Genomic DNA, 15,129 nt, shown 5'->3' with positions numbered 1-15,129 from the left:
GACAAGCAAACCACTCAGGGACCAGAAAGGCACACGGGTTTTTCTTCTAATTCGGTAGAATAGTAATTACTACATTTTAGAGCAACTTAGAATGCAAACAGCATGGCTGTGTTTATCACTTCGTACATCCGCAAGAAAGAGATGTACACACTATAAATGTCTACAACTTCAGAATATAACATTTCTCTAATTTAAAACTGTTGTTCACAGAGTGGTGCAGTGATGACCCGGACGTCAGCATCACAACGGGACCCTTGATGAAAAGCAATGGAATTTTGCAATTTGATATTGTAATATTGCAGGAAATAACAAACACATATTAACACTACTATTATTGAAGCGTAAACAAAATTGTCAGAAGACTCTATCCCATGCGCGTCGCCACCGCTAAGCTAAAGACGGCTAATGTTCAGCATGATGACGTTTGTAGTTTCACTTGTTAGCAAACGCTGTTTTTGAGACACATAAACGCTTCAGACATTCCCCAGTGGAGTATTAACTGGCGTCTTTTATGTCGTAGATCTCTTCAGCTTGCATTAACCACAGCCCTTAGACCTGTTTGAGGCATTGAACTAAAAACATCTTACATTTAAAATACAACACAGGAAAGAAGTACATCCCTGAAATCTGGAGGCCGGAATCAGTCAGTGTGGCTCTGCTGGACCGAAATAATTATTAAATGATCAGAGTTATTATTTTTCCCACTGTTGATTTATCAATGAAATGGCTAAGTGTTTCAGGTATAATGGACAGGTATATAATAATTTAATCATATTACATCAGTATCCATACTTTAATGAAGTCTTAACAAAAGTGTTGGTTATAAAAGGACAAAACGATATATCCATAATATTGTGTTTTTCTTTCCTTTTAGGTGACTTAAGCTACTCTACCTTGATACTTTAAGCTATGGGTATCAATATGGAGGTATAGTATTTATGTAGTTTATTCTGTAGAATATAAACTGCAGATTATTGATTTATTTGATTTGTGTGGCACCCCTCTAAAAACACATTTATCCTGGGTAAAACACGTTCTAATGAATCGTGTCAATGCTCTTTAACCTTGTGGAATCAATATATAACACTTAGTGCTTTTTACTCCCATAACTGGGATTTAAAGTCTCCAGGGGCCCTTTAAAGAGCTCAGAGGCCCCCAAGAAAAATCCATCCACTAGACGGATCTGAATAAATACCTACAGGAAGAACTATTTTGTTATGCTGCTGAATAGAACCATAACGATTAAGATGTTTCTAGAGTGGAAGTTGGAAACACCAACAGCTGTTCATTTGTGGAATAATTTGAAATCTAAATGTAATTTCCTTTACTAATTGAATATATTCAAAACACAGTTTCACAGGTGTGAACACGAGTTAAGAGCTTCATGTATGAACTTTTGTTTGTCACTTTTGGGGGCTTTTTAATGTATGTAATCTATATTTTGCACCTGTCTTTTATTATAACTGTATATATTTAAAAATAACTGTTCAAAGTAATGAATATTAAACGTGGGATTTATAAGCTAAGGCTTCAGATTTTATTTGTAGGTCATTAGGGGAGACTGGGGAAGGTTGGCACACTTTTCATTCTCTGCAGTATGTCTCTGGATCATTTATGTAAATTAATTTCAAATATTTTGAACAGCAGCATATTAAAAGTTGAGGCCTCTGCTATATATATATATATATATATATTTTTTTTTTTTAAAGATGGGCTTTTATTAATCCCCGTGGGGAAATTGTTTCTCTGCATTTGACCCATCCTAGTGTTAGGAGCAATGTGCTGCCATTTTGAACGGCGCCTGGGGAGCAGTGTGGGGAACGGTGCCTTGCTCAAGGACACCTCGGTAGCACTTGGTCTTGCCGGGACTTGAACTGGTGACCTTCCAGTATATATATACACAGTATAAATATGTTTTAATTTGCACAATTTTGGCCAATTGTGCTATTGTATTTTGTTATGTATTATCTAATGATAAAAACGGAATATATATATAATATAACTTTCATTATCTGCACATGAGTACTTTTACTTTTGATACCCAGAAGTTGAAAGAGTACTATTGGTCTTTACTTTAGTGAAAGTAAAAATAGAGCAGTAAAATTCTCCATTACAACTAAAAGTGCTGAATTGGAAAAGTTACTTGAGTAGAAGTACAGAAGTATAATCACCCAAATGTACTTCAAGTATCAAAAGCATAAGTACTCAGTTTGCATAATGACTCTTTACACAGTATTACTTTAACATAGAATAGTTTTTAATCAACAATGCATACATTTTAAATTGTTTGAATGTTCTAATTTGTTAATGAGGATACTACTGAGTAAATTAGTACTGCATCATATAAGTAAGTGATTTTATATGTAAAATGTAGCTAGTAGCTATATATGCGTATCACAAACTGTAGTGAATTAAAAACTACAATATGCATCGTGTCTATCATACTAACAAATAAAAAGTATTTTGATTCAAATACTCTTTTACTCAAGCAAATGTTTGAATTCAGGACTTTACTTGTAGTGAAATATTTGAAGACCATAATATTTGTACTTTTACTTAAGTAAAGACTGTGAGTTCTTCTTCTAACAAGGAAAGTATGTCAAAACCGTACTTAAGTACATTACTTTAGTAAATGTACTTTTTACACCTGAGTACATTAAGCTGATAATTGTGTACTTTTACTGAAGTAACACGTTGAACTTCGACTTGTAATGGAGTAGGTTTAGGCTTTGGTACAGTGGTGTAAAGCAACTAAGTACATTCACTCAAGTACTGTAGGTACAATTGCACTTCTACTCCAATACAATTCAGAGGTAAATGGTGTACTTTTACTCCTTTACATGTATTAATTACCTTAGGTTACTTTACAGATCTGGATTAATGATGTGAAATATAATCAACTGTTAAATCAGACTTTAGTTACACCTGGAGTAAATTCACAAGCTACCCTGCAGTAGGGCTGTGCAATTAATCGTATTTAAATCACAATTATGATTTTGGCCTGCCACAATTACAAAAACAATCGAAAAACACGATTTATTTTAGTCAAATGTATTTGTATTTATCATATTTATATATGTTTAGTAGCTTGTTGAAGTACGCTCCAAAATATTTGTTGATCTTGTTTATTGGTATTTATTATTTTGATTATTTATTTATGTAAATATAAATGTATCATTTCTTTTATTTATTGGTTTTTCAGTTGAATTATACGTTCTGGGTAATCAAAAGTTAAAAATATACTGTTCAAATTATTATTTGTATTTGTTTTAAAGTTCAATAAATGGTTGTTTTCAAAGTCAATGAATAATCATATTTAATAATCGTGATATCAATTATTGACCAAAATAATCGTGATTATGATTTTTGCCATTATCGCACAGCACTACCCTGCAGTATACAAAGTCATTCAAACTAGCTGCACCTTTACCAGCTTTGAGAACACTTTAAAGTGCTCCTATTATGCTATTTTTAGGCATATATTATGGGTCTCAGATATATAAAAATATATAAAAAACATGTATATGATGTGTTTTGCTCAAAATACCAAACAGATCATGCATTTTAGACATCCCTCATATGCCCCTTTTCCACCAAACCAGTTCTAGAGCCAGTTCCGGGCTAGAGCCTGATTTAGCTCTGGTTCTTCCTGTTTCCACCACAGCGGAGCCGGCTCTAAGCACCGAAAACCTGTTCTTAGCTGGCCCCACTCGGCTGCCCGGCAAGAACCAATACTTCACGCTTACGTCGGAGGCGGGGGATTAACCTGATCAACAACAACAAAATGCCGCAAATTCTGTCCAGCAACACAGACAACTACGAACCAGGATGGATGCCAGTCAATGTAAGCAGCAGTGGACCGCTGAAGAGACAAATGACCTCCTCGGGCTTTGGTCAACGCAAGAGGTACAGAGGAAATTGGACGGCACAACGCGGTCTAAAGCTATTTTCCAGCAGCTGCAGCGGGAGTTGGCCCCGCTGGATACAACCGGACTCTGGAGCAAATAAGCAACAACTTAAAACAACTTGAGAAAGACTACCGGGATCATTGTTGTTGTTGTCGATATGAGGGATTTCCGTGCCGTGTGGGTGTCATAAGAAGGCACGTAAGCGTTTATGTGATGACGTAAACGATGACGTAATGACGCAGCTTCACTCGAGCTCCACTAGAGCTCTGAGTGGTGGAAACACAAGTGGTGCTCCAGAGAAGAACCGGTTCAGCACCAGAAAACCAGATCCGGTTTGGTGGAAAAGGGGCATATCCCTCTGTCCCTGTTAGAGAACTGCAGGTTCGGGGTCTGTTTGGAAAAATATCATTCGTCACAGGCTTGGCAGGGGCGGGGCTTCAAGGGGGGCTGTAGGGGCAGGGCTCCCCGGGCCCGGGACGGTCGGGACCCAATGGGGGCCCGTCGCCGAGGCAGCAGGCTCCGCCCCCGAGATATTCGCCGGCGGGCCCTGCTGCCTCACGCCACTGAGTGCACTGACGTTCGTGGTCATATTAGGTATAAAGCATTTTAGCCTATAATATGAGTTGAACTTGTGCTGCTATTTTCACACTCACATTTAACATTAAAACATGAAAAATTGCAAGTGAATCCCTTCTATTGTCTCCAAATGTATGTTGGGTAAAATTGTCCTCAACAGCCGTCCATCAACATCATACGTAAATGAACGTCAACGTCATCATCAATCACTTGTCATTCAACAGAGCACTGCCTAAGCATGAGCAGTTATAAACACAAAAGTGGAGCTACAAAACGCAAAGAAAAAGATAAAAAGGAGGACCAAGGAAAAGCCAAATTGTCCAAGCAAGATGGATATTTCCAGCGGGAGATGAACCTGAAGTTGTTGCCACTGTCAGCCGTGTTTCATCCCCGAGCCCCAGCCCGCCAACAACGTTAGTGGGGGTTAGCCAGATTTACAGGTAGGCTACAATCACGGACACACACTGTCAACAAGAAAATGTGAGTGTGTGGTAAATGTTGATATCATATGGTTGTTGTTACTTCATGTAGCTCGGCCGCCTAGCTTATTTCCTTTTCTGTCTCTCGGCTGTAGTGATGATACTAATAGGGACGACAAAGCAGCTGCTAGCTGCTCGTCTAGAGAGCCAGGCCTGACGCTTGACCAGCCGCACCCCTCCCCCTCCGGCTCCTTACCTGCTGCACCCCAAGGTGAAGAAGTACCGGACACTGGGAATGAAAGCAGCAACAGGTCTCCTCCTCACGCTACGCCTACGGGTGAAACTCAGACCACGGATCATGATGTGTCCTGCAATTATCCTCTGCAGCGTTTTCCGACTGATCGGGCAAACTATTTTGAAAACATTGAGGACGCCAATATCAAAAGATATATCCTTAAAATGGGCCCATGCAAACCCAAAGGTCCATTTCCCAAAGACAAGGATAACCGTTGCTTTTCAGAAAGCTATTACACCTCCACCACTAAAGTTGGGATGAAATTTCCACGCAGCTGGATGTGCTATTCCCCAAAATTGGACTGCTGCTACTGTGAGCCTTGCTGGCTTTTTGCCAACCAAAAGACACCGTTCTACAACAATGCATGGGTAAACGGAATAAAAGACTGGAAACATCTTTCTACTAAAATTGAGAGGCATGAATCCACTCAAATACACCTTGGTGCATGCGTAGTATATGAGCAGTGGAAAACCAACGGCACAATAGACGCTGACATGGAGAGGAATGTGCGTAATGCCGCCCAATTTTGGAGACAGGTCGTGGAGCGCATTGTTAATGTAACTCTCACTCTAGCTTCAAGCAACTTGGCATTCAGGGGCCATCGAGAGGTTCTAGGTCAGGGAAAAGCTGGCAACTCTTTGTCAATAATAGAATTATTGGCTCGCTACGACCCTGTTTTGAAAGAGCTAATCAACCAACCAGAAGGGTCAGTGAAATACCTCAGTCACCAGATTCAAGATGAGATTATTTACATATTATCTCAACGTGTGAAAGCTGACATCATTGATGAAATAAACGAGGCCCCATTTTATTCCGTCATCATGGACACAATGCAAGATGTGTGAAAGATAGACCAGTTGAGTCAGGTTTACCGTTACATAACTGTTGTTAAGAACAACATGGATATTGCAACAGATATACAGATCAATGAAGTCTTTTGGGGTTTTGAAGTGACTGAAGGTTCATCAGCTTCAGAGCTTGAAAACAAAATCCTTGGTTCTATAGAGAAAAACAGATTAGATCTGTCTAAATGTCGCGGTCAGGGCTATGATAGGGCGGCTAATATGAGTGGTGTGTATGCAGGCGTGCAAGCAAGACTAGCCGAGAAGGAGCCCCTTGCCCACTATGTTCATTGCGCTGCTCATAATCTCAATCTAGCACTCAACGACTCTGTTAAAAATGTCCCTGGAGTGAAGCAGTTCTATGACACTGTAGAGACGCTCTCCAACTTGTTTGGTCACAGCATCAAACGATGGGCATTGCTCAGTGAGTTAATGACGCCAGAGAGCAGAACTATCACATTAAAACGCTTATGTCCCACTCGCTGGTAGTGCTGCACGATTCTTGCTCAAATGTGAATCACGATTTTCCTCCATAAGAATTGAGATCACGATTCTCACACGATTCTCATCGTTTCAATGAAAATATTTATTGCACTCTTACTAGACGTCACGTGAGTACAATGAATTTAAACAGACAACATTTGTCTCTCTTGTAACAAAAACATAACTTTGTCTTTAGTCTGTAGTTGCTGAATACTGAACAAACATTACTGCATTCAAAATGTGGCACCTGGAGCCAACTATTGTGGCTTTAAACAGACACCATCAACATCAAAGCGCTTGACTTAAATCCAAGTCTCAGTTTCTTGTAGCAAAAACATAGAGTAACTAAAATGAATTTGACAGCCAACTACTGTGGCTTTAAACAAAGTGCTTGACTTAAACTTACGGGGCCAGTGGCCGCCCCCTGCCATCAGGCTGAGATGCCACTCTACAAGGAGCATCTCAACATATTGGGCTGCCCTGAGAGGGGTGCCCCTGGAGACCATCTGCGCCGCGGCGTCGTGGGCGTCTTCTGGCACATTCTCCAGTTGTCATCAGGTCAATGTCGCCACTCCCCATTCTTTGGGCGTGGTCCTTTTGCCGAGCTCCGCTGCTTCCAGTGGTGAGCAAGGGCTTGGATTCTTCATGACATTGTTGGTATAAGTCATCCAGTGCTAAAGCACCGCCTCTGGCGGTCAGTAGGGACGAAATAGAACGATAGTTACGGCTGTAACTACGGTTCTATGAGTCCCGGATGACCGCCAGAGTTCCCTGTCACTCAGAATTCTTGTGTGCTCGCGAGAAGATTCGGGGAACAGATCCTCTGACAATACCGGCTGATATAGCCGGTGTCACGTGGCACCAGCACTCGTGACACCTAGAATTTGTTCTTAATTGATTTTTCTGGATAAATAAAGGTTCTACTACTACTACTACTACTACTACTAAACTCAAGTCTCTCTGGTAACAAAACATACAGTAACTAAAATAAAGATATTGCTGCTGCCTGAGTGCTGAACATAAAAAATAGAATTGTTGCAGCTTTATAATAACAAAATGTAAACTTTGCAGTAGCACCTGTCCACAGTGGACACCCAACTACAACAACACCAACCTGTTTGTTACAGGGAGGAATGCACTTAAGTTACTCAAAATACCTCACCACAGTGCTGAATATAAAAACAAAACAGTCATAGCTTTAGAATAATAATATAAAAAAAGCCTAGCCGGCTAGCACCCAGTTCAACTACTGCACTTAAAGATTATTGTACTGAAAAAAACATAAACAAAGTGCTAGACTCCACTGAGTAGTAATGTCACTGAATCAAAAGGATTAACTTAAATACTGCAGTCAGTACTGAATATAAAAACGGAACAGAACATAAAGTTACAGCTCCAGAATAAATGTAAATAAAGCCTAGCTGCCTAGCTACTAGCACAGTCCATCTACTGCACTTTAAGATTCTTGGCTAAGAACACCAACATGTCGACATTCTGAGGTTTCAGGGAGGAACGCTGGCAAGTTCCAATGTTCCCCCCTTTTTTTTTCATCGGTGTTGTTGTCATTGTCCTCGACCTCCTCGTCACTCATTTCTGTGTCACTCAGTTCTGTTTTTCTTGTACTACTAGTCGCTCTCGTCACTCTTTGCTAATCAGTGCTAATGCTAACGCTTCTGTAAACATACTGCCGGCTCCTGCCCTCACGTGCTGCAGTCAGTGAGTGTTGCCAGGTATACTTATTATAAGCCACATTGGCCTTATCTTTCTGTAAAGTTGCTTGGTAGTAAGTAATAATGGTTGTTGCGGTTGTGAGCTTGTAGATAGGTTATTTTCAAATAGCCGACCTGACATATATAGGTTTAAAGTGCTCATGTTCTTTTGCGCTTGTTTTCATAGACCTGGTTGCTTATTCCTTCCACAAAAACTGGCAACACTAGTGGCTGCAGCGTTAACACTGCATGAGAGGAGGAGAGACAGACAGAACACTACCATTTGCATGCGATCATGGTACTTTAATGTTAAATGTATAGAGGATATTTGCTTTACATCGTTTAAGTATGATTGACATTGCAAGTTGGTATTATTCAGAAGCAAAATAATAAAAAATGTAAAAAAAAAAATCAGCATGACGTCATAGGATCGCCGTAATTTAGAAATAAGATCGCATAGGTGTCTGAATCGAGATCACGATCTTTTTTCGATTAATCGTGCAGCACTACTCGCTGGTCATGATGCGCTTGTTGCGTTAAGGCACAGATATGGAGACATTATAAAAGCCCTCGTCAAAATATCCCTTACCAGTGACAAAAAGGATGAGAGCAATGAAGCAAGAGCACTCAAGAATGCCATAAGAAAATTTCGCTTTCTATTTTTGGTCAACATGCAGACCAAGATTTTGGAAAGCATAAATTGTGCTTCACAGTTACTGCAAGCAAAAGACGCGGATATTCTCAAAGCATCTACTCTACTGCAAAATGCCATCAGTGTTTTGGTGGAGTATAGGGGACAATTTGATGAGGCGAAGTCCGCCACTCTTGCCCTGGCTACTAAATGGGTAAGTCAAACACAGTTTGAAACAACCAGGGCCAGGAAAGTTAAGAGACACTTTGATGAACTTTCTGAAGACAGCCGCCTCACTGACGCAGAGAGCAACTTTCGGGTGATCGTTTTCAATGCATGTCTCGATATAATCATCCAGCAACTGTCCCAAAGATTCACCAGCTTAAATGCAACTGTGAACATGTTTGAGGCAATTCACCCCAACATACTACTGCAAGCAAAGGATGAGGATTTACACCAAGCTGCCCAGCGGCTTAGAGAGCACTACAGTCGGGACATCGACGCCAGCTGCTTTCTTTCAGAACCTGTTTCAGGGACCAAAAACTAAAATCTGTTGCGGATCTGGTAAAAATGCTCATTGTTTACAACCCAGCAGTAACATCTACATTCAGTGAGGTTTGCACAGCCTTCATCTTATTTCTGACTCTTCCTGTCACCGTGGCAACCGCCGAGCGCTCTTTCTCCAAATTAAAACTCATCAAAAACTATTTGAGGAGCACGATGGCACAGGAGAGACTGAGTGGACTGGCCTTGCTGTCCATCGAAAGTGACCGATCCAAGACATTGGACATACAGCGGATTGTGGACGAGTTCGCGGAGCGCAAGGCTCGCCGAGTACCCTTCAAGTAGTGGTGAGTACACTTCAAATTTAATTTGTACAGTAGCCTACTTGTACGTGAATGTATGGGCCGCCGTGCCAATTGTACACTGCTCTGCTCTCATGGTGGCTGCTGGCTGTCCATGGTGAATGGTGTGTCAGAAATGTAGTCATTTTATTAGGCTATGTTTTTGTTGTCCTTGTGGTGTGTTGGACTTTATGTCATGTTATATCATTATTATCTCTGATATATATTTCGTTTCTATACCCTTTGTAGAAACGAAATCTTAAATATTACTTAAAGTTACTTTTCTTTCAAACATTGTTTTAAATTGTAATCTTACTGACTGAGCGACTTTTTACACACGAGCGTCAGATTACTCCCGATATTTTTGTCAAGCTTTATTGGGTTTAACACTAGAACCGCCAGAGGTCGCTGTATACCTATATCCGCCAACGGGTAAAGTTTACCCGCTATTGATTTCCAAGGTACAATGTACCATACAGAACGGTGAGTTTTGATCGCACAGGGATGACATGTATACCAATATAATCTGTGGACTCTCAGCTTTTCATATTATGTGACCCCCTCTATCAAAATCAGTCGGAAGTCGCAACGGCTCATTTCAGAATAAACGTGGATTTACGTAAACAACTATTTTTTTCAGGGTTCGGGTGTTTTGTTTGATTTTAAACAAACAAAGTCTTGGCTTTCAGAATATGAAACTTTTATTTCCAAAATCACACGATAAATACATTTTTGAAGCTTGTAAAGGGACGAAGACAGGCACCTCTCACTCGCAATCTGCTCTTCCAGCAGCGCCGCAGCGCCGCCCCCCCCCCTCCCTCCGGCTGAAATTATGAACGTAAGAGTAAAGTAATCATAGATAACACGGCAGGGTCCGTTACAGTTTGTTTTCATCTGATTTAAATTAAACAAAGTCTTGGCTTTCAGAATATTAAACTTGTTTCGGCAAATTCAGATGATAAATATAACTTTGAAGCTTCGGCATAATTACAAGCAGAGAGCGGAGTAACTTGACAGCAGGCAGCAGCAGGCACAACAACAGCCGGTGTTTCTCGTGAGGGTTTTCTCTGGGAAACAAACACAATACACACAAACGCAAAAATACACAAACACACACACGTATACACATACACACACACTCGCGAGCTTCCCCTCCAAATGAAAATATCTTCCCTCCGTAGTATTTTGATCATTTTGATCGCAAAATCAATAGCGCGAGGAGCGCTGCATTTCTATGAGGTAAATATTACCCGCTGGCGGAAATAGGTATAAATATCCATTTTTTTGGCGATTTTTTCAATCTGACTTCATATTGACCATTTTTAACAACACAGGGTGTTACATAACACACTTTCAGGAAAAGTCACGGACTGGGAGACTTTAATATTTTATTGAAAAAAAGTTACATACAATAAAAAAACAGCTGCGGGTAAAATGTACCCGTTGGCGGTTCTAGTGTTAAAGGGCCCGGTCATGTGGCCCCGCCCCCCGGCCCGGGTCTGATATGTGCCGCCAGTGAGGCTTGGTCTTCAATATCAGGATACATGTATTTATAATCCTTGCAAGAATGGAAGTAGTCATCACACAGAGCTGTGTGGTAAAACCAGTTATTAGAACAGTGTCCTTGACATGCTTATAAGAGAGTGTTACAGTCACAAGATGCAGAATACCGGTTCAAAACAGTATTCAATGTTTTAGTTCAGATTAGCTTAGCCCCACGTAAGAAATAAACATGACAGTCATATGTCTATCTCCATAGTGGCTGAATCATCATGTTAATCGTTGACACATAGAGCATCATATGCCTAAAACAGTGTGTCCTGACGCTCTTCTAGGTAATCATACATCCTGTTACGTACACAGCTACGTAGGGCCTTAGTTATCATGTGCTACTAAGATAGTAGTATGGAGCTCAAATGCTTTTTCTCTTGCGGGTTTACCACAAGGTGAGTTCCTTTTTTTATTTCCTGCTTTTTAACCTATACTCTGTCCAGTACAGGTTAGCTCTGAGTGTCAGCGATGCTTGCTAATGTAAACAAAGACCATATTACATCCAAAACAGTTTCTGATAGCAACTTTCTGATAGTGGGTATAAAGCTCCGTTGTTCCCCCGTTTTTAGAGATGTGGGTACGGAGGAAAAGAGAGAGGGTTTTATTTTCTGACACTTTGTGAGTTCCCTGACACACTGGGGACACATTTATGTATAGAAAACGTAAAAAAGTGCATTTTGCATGATAGGTCCCCTTTAATGATCAACAATTATAAAACATATCATATATATTATTCTGAAATGGACCTGCACAATGACTACTTTTACTTTTGGTACTTTAAGTATATTTTGATGCTAATACTTTTGTACTGCAGAACATTTGCAAAGCAGAACTTTTACATGTAACAGACAAACAGAGTATTCCTACACTCTGGTACTTAAACTTAAGTACAAGATCAGAGTACTTCTACTTTTACTGAACTACAATATCTGAGTACTTGTACTTTCACTTAAGTACAAGATCTAAGTATTTCTCCCACCTCTGATTATAGCCTCTTTCACACCAAGTACTTAGCCGGTACTTGTCCCCGGTACTTGTTCCCCCTGTAGGCTACTCTTTAGTCCCTCGAACGGTCCTAGTAGATCGCATTCTCACTGGAATAAGTCCCCGAGGGAGGATTAGGAAAATGAAGCCGCTCACGTCACTTCTTCTTCTGCTTTGAGTTTACTGGCAGGCCGCACAATTTCACGGCGTATACTGCCATAAACATGGGAGCGAACAGAAGCGTCTGTTCATGCGGTACATGAGGCGTCTATTCGCTCCCATGTTTTCTTTTGTGTTGCGATAAGTTAGTCTCTCTCTGTTGGTGCGCTGGGCTAATGCGAGCAAATAAAATGGTGGCTTCACAAAAAATGTCGGAGTTTTACGGGCCATGGTTTGCAATTCGCCCAGCCAATCAGCAATTGTTAGCGTGGCCGACACACCCACGAAGCATTTCATCCCCAGGAAAGTACTACCTCGCTAGCAGGGACGATCTGGGGGTGAAAAGGTTCGCGCGAACTAAGGAGTACTCCGGTGTGAAAGCGCTAAATAATATAATACTATTTTTATTTTATTTATCCTTTATTTATCCAGGAATGTCCCATTGAGATACAAGATCTCTTCTTCCAGGGAGTCCTGACCAACACGGCACACAACAAGTTTCAACATAAAACAAGGGCATTAAACAGAAAAAACATACAATTCAAATATAAATACAGAAGGCCATTTGTGCAGTGGCAAGAAGCATAATCACATCAGCAATAGCATCAGGTAAAACAGTTACATGTTTCAAGAAGGGCTAATCGTAGCATACCTGTAAAAGCATTTACATAGTGCCTCTAGACAAAGTTTTACTTGCAGCGTATTCCATAAAAAGGGAGCATAGTGGGAGAATGCAGCTTTACCAAGCTCTGACTGCATCAAAGGAACATTTAAAAGCATCCCATTTGCTGCTCGTCTGATATTAAAAAAGCAAGTATAAAAGGACAGAAGTCTGGAGATATATAAGGGCAGCTTACCTAGCAGTGACTTAAGGATACAAATCAACATGTGTGATTGTCTTCTTTGGTACACTATGCAAAGATCCATTCTGCATACCAAGTATACCTTTACTTTTGAAGTACCTGAAGTACATCTAGCTGATAATACTTATTTACCTTATATTATTCTGAAATAGGCCATTGTTTAGAATTAATAATTTTACACCAAATACTAAAATGTTTCTCATCTTAAGTAGGCTACCATTGTCAATGCAGAGTAACAGACTATTCTGTGGTATGATTACTTTTACTTTAGTATAGGATCTGAGTACTTTTTTCTCTACGAAAACTACTTAAGTAAAATACTTTTGTAAATGTTCTTTGTTAAACTCCCCCGAAAAGTATATTTAGCTGATAATCAAACTGTACTTTTACTGATGTAGCATTTAGAATTTGTAATGGAGTGTGTTTCAAATGTGGTATCAGTACTTTTACTTAAGTATAGGATCTGAGTACTTCTTCCACCACTAGTAAAACACTTTTGTAAATGTACTTTGTTAAATTCCCCCTCCCCAAAAAGTATATTTAGCTGATAATCAAACTGTACTTTTACTGAAGTAGCATTTTGAATTTGTAATGGGGTATGGTTAGACTGTAGTATCAGTACTTTTACTTAAGTATAGGATCTGAGTACTTCTTCCACCACTAGTAAAATACTTTTGTAAATGTACTTTGTTCAATTCACCCCAAAAGTATATTTAGCTGATAATCAAACTACTTTTACTGAAGTAGTATTTTGAATGTTGTAATAGAGTATGTTCAGGCAGTGGTCTCAGTACTTTTACTTCAGTATAGAACCCATGACTCTGAGGGTTTTTGGCAGTACCGTGTGTATATCTACTCACAGGGACACGGTTCTGTTGGGCAGGAAGCTGGGCTGCAGGGTGTCCATCAGATCCACATCGTCACAAACCACCCTGACCCGGACCTGCTGCCGGCTCAGCTGCTTGGACCTCTCCGCGGAGCAGTGGCAGCTTTCCACGATCAGGTCCGGACAGTTCCTGTTGCCCAGGCTGGAGCGCAACAACCCGGCTATTACGCACAGCAGAACCAGCGCACTCATGATGGACTCCGATTCCTTTTTCGTTCAGGTTATATCCTCCCAGCTCCTGAGACAAATCGGGACCATTTCACATTAATCCGCCTGTGATCGAGGTCCAAAATATCAGCGATCACCTGCTGCGTCCCCACTTTTACGATCAAACAGGAATGGGAAGTAAATAATCCGGGGTGTGACACGCTGAATATCTGACATTCTGTCTCGTAACACTTTCTCTCTTTGCTGTGTCATGCTGGAAAACTTCCAGGCGCGCGCTTTACAAGTCAGGATCAACTTCAGTGCGACACATCCTCTCCACGTGGGAGATAAATGGTGGGATGTGTAGGTAGAAAGTGATCCTCCAGTAACAATCCGCCTCCTGTTGGAGCTCCTGCATGCCGCGGTGCCATTCACTCTTATCATCCACTTCTTGCGCCCTTGGACTTGTTGCGCAATGTCCACAAAGTCTCACCCCGCCCCCCCCTACCAGAAAAAAAGATCACTATTTATTTTTGCATTTGGGTGGGGTTGACATAAACTCAAATAAAGACATTTTTTCATCGGCGGATGTTACAGACAGTTATTACTATTATGATAATGTTTGTGGGAAATGTTTAATTTTTGAAAGGATCTAATGCATTTTCCCTGAAAATCTATTGATTTGATCAAAAGTTCTAAGATGGTTTTTTCATGTAGTTTATTTGGGGTTGTGGAAGATAATCAATATCAGAAACAGATGTGTTGCCAAATAGGTTAAGACATACGAGGAATTTGGCTTAGTATACATGAAAAAACATCAGAATTCCTACT

The 15,129-nt window shown here is 40.5% G+C and overlaps 1 protein-coding gene across 1 annotated transcript in view; it reads right to left on the bottom strand.

Annotated features, from left to right (window-relative positions):
- Positions 1–14,778, bottom strand: part of LOC117459923 (adhesion G protein-coupled receptor A3) — a 412,304-nt gene extending 397,526 nt beyond the window's left edge. The window contains 1 exon segment of the mRNA XM_034101091.1: positions 14,126–14,778. Coding sequence (XP_033956982.1) covers positions 14,126–14,343 — 218 coding nt within the window. The 5' untranslated portion in view covers positions 14,344–14,778.
- Between the last annotated feature and the right edge of the window lie 351 nt (positions 14,779–15,129).

The sequence above is a fragment of the Pseudochaenichthys georgianus genome, chromosome 15 (genome assembly GCF_902827115.2).
Source record: "Pseudochaenichthys georgianus chromosome 15, fPseGeo1.2, whole genome shotgun sequence".
Classification (NCBI taxonomy): Eukaryota; Metazoa; Chordata; class Actinopteri; order Perciformes; family Channichthyidae; genus Pseudochaenichthys; species Pseudochaenichthys georgianus.
Note: the sequence above shows the minus strand (reverse complement) of the source record. Positions and strands in the feature narration are given on the sequence as shown.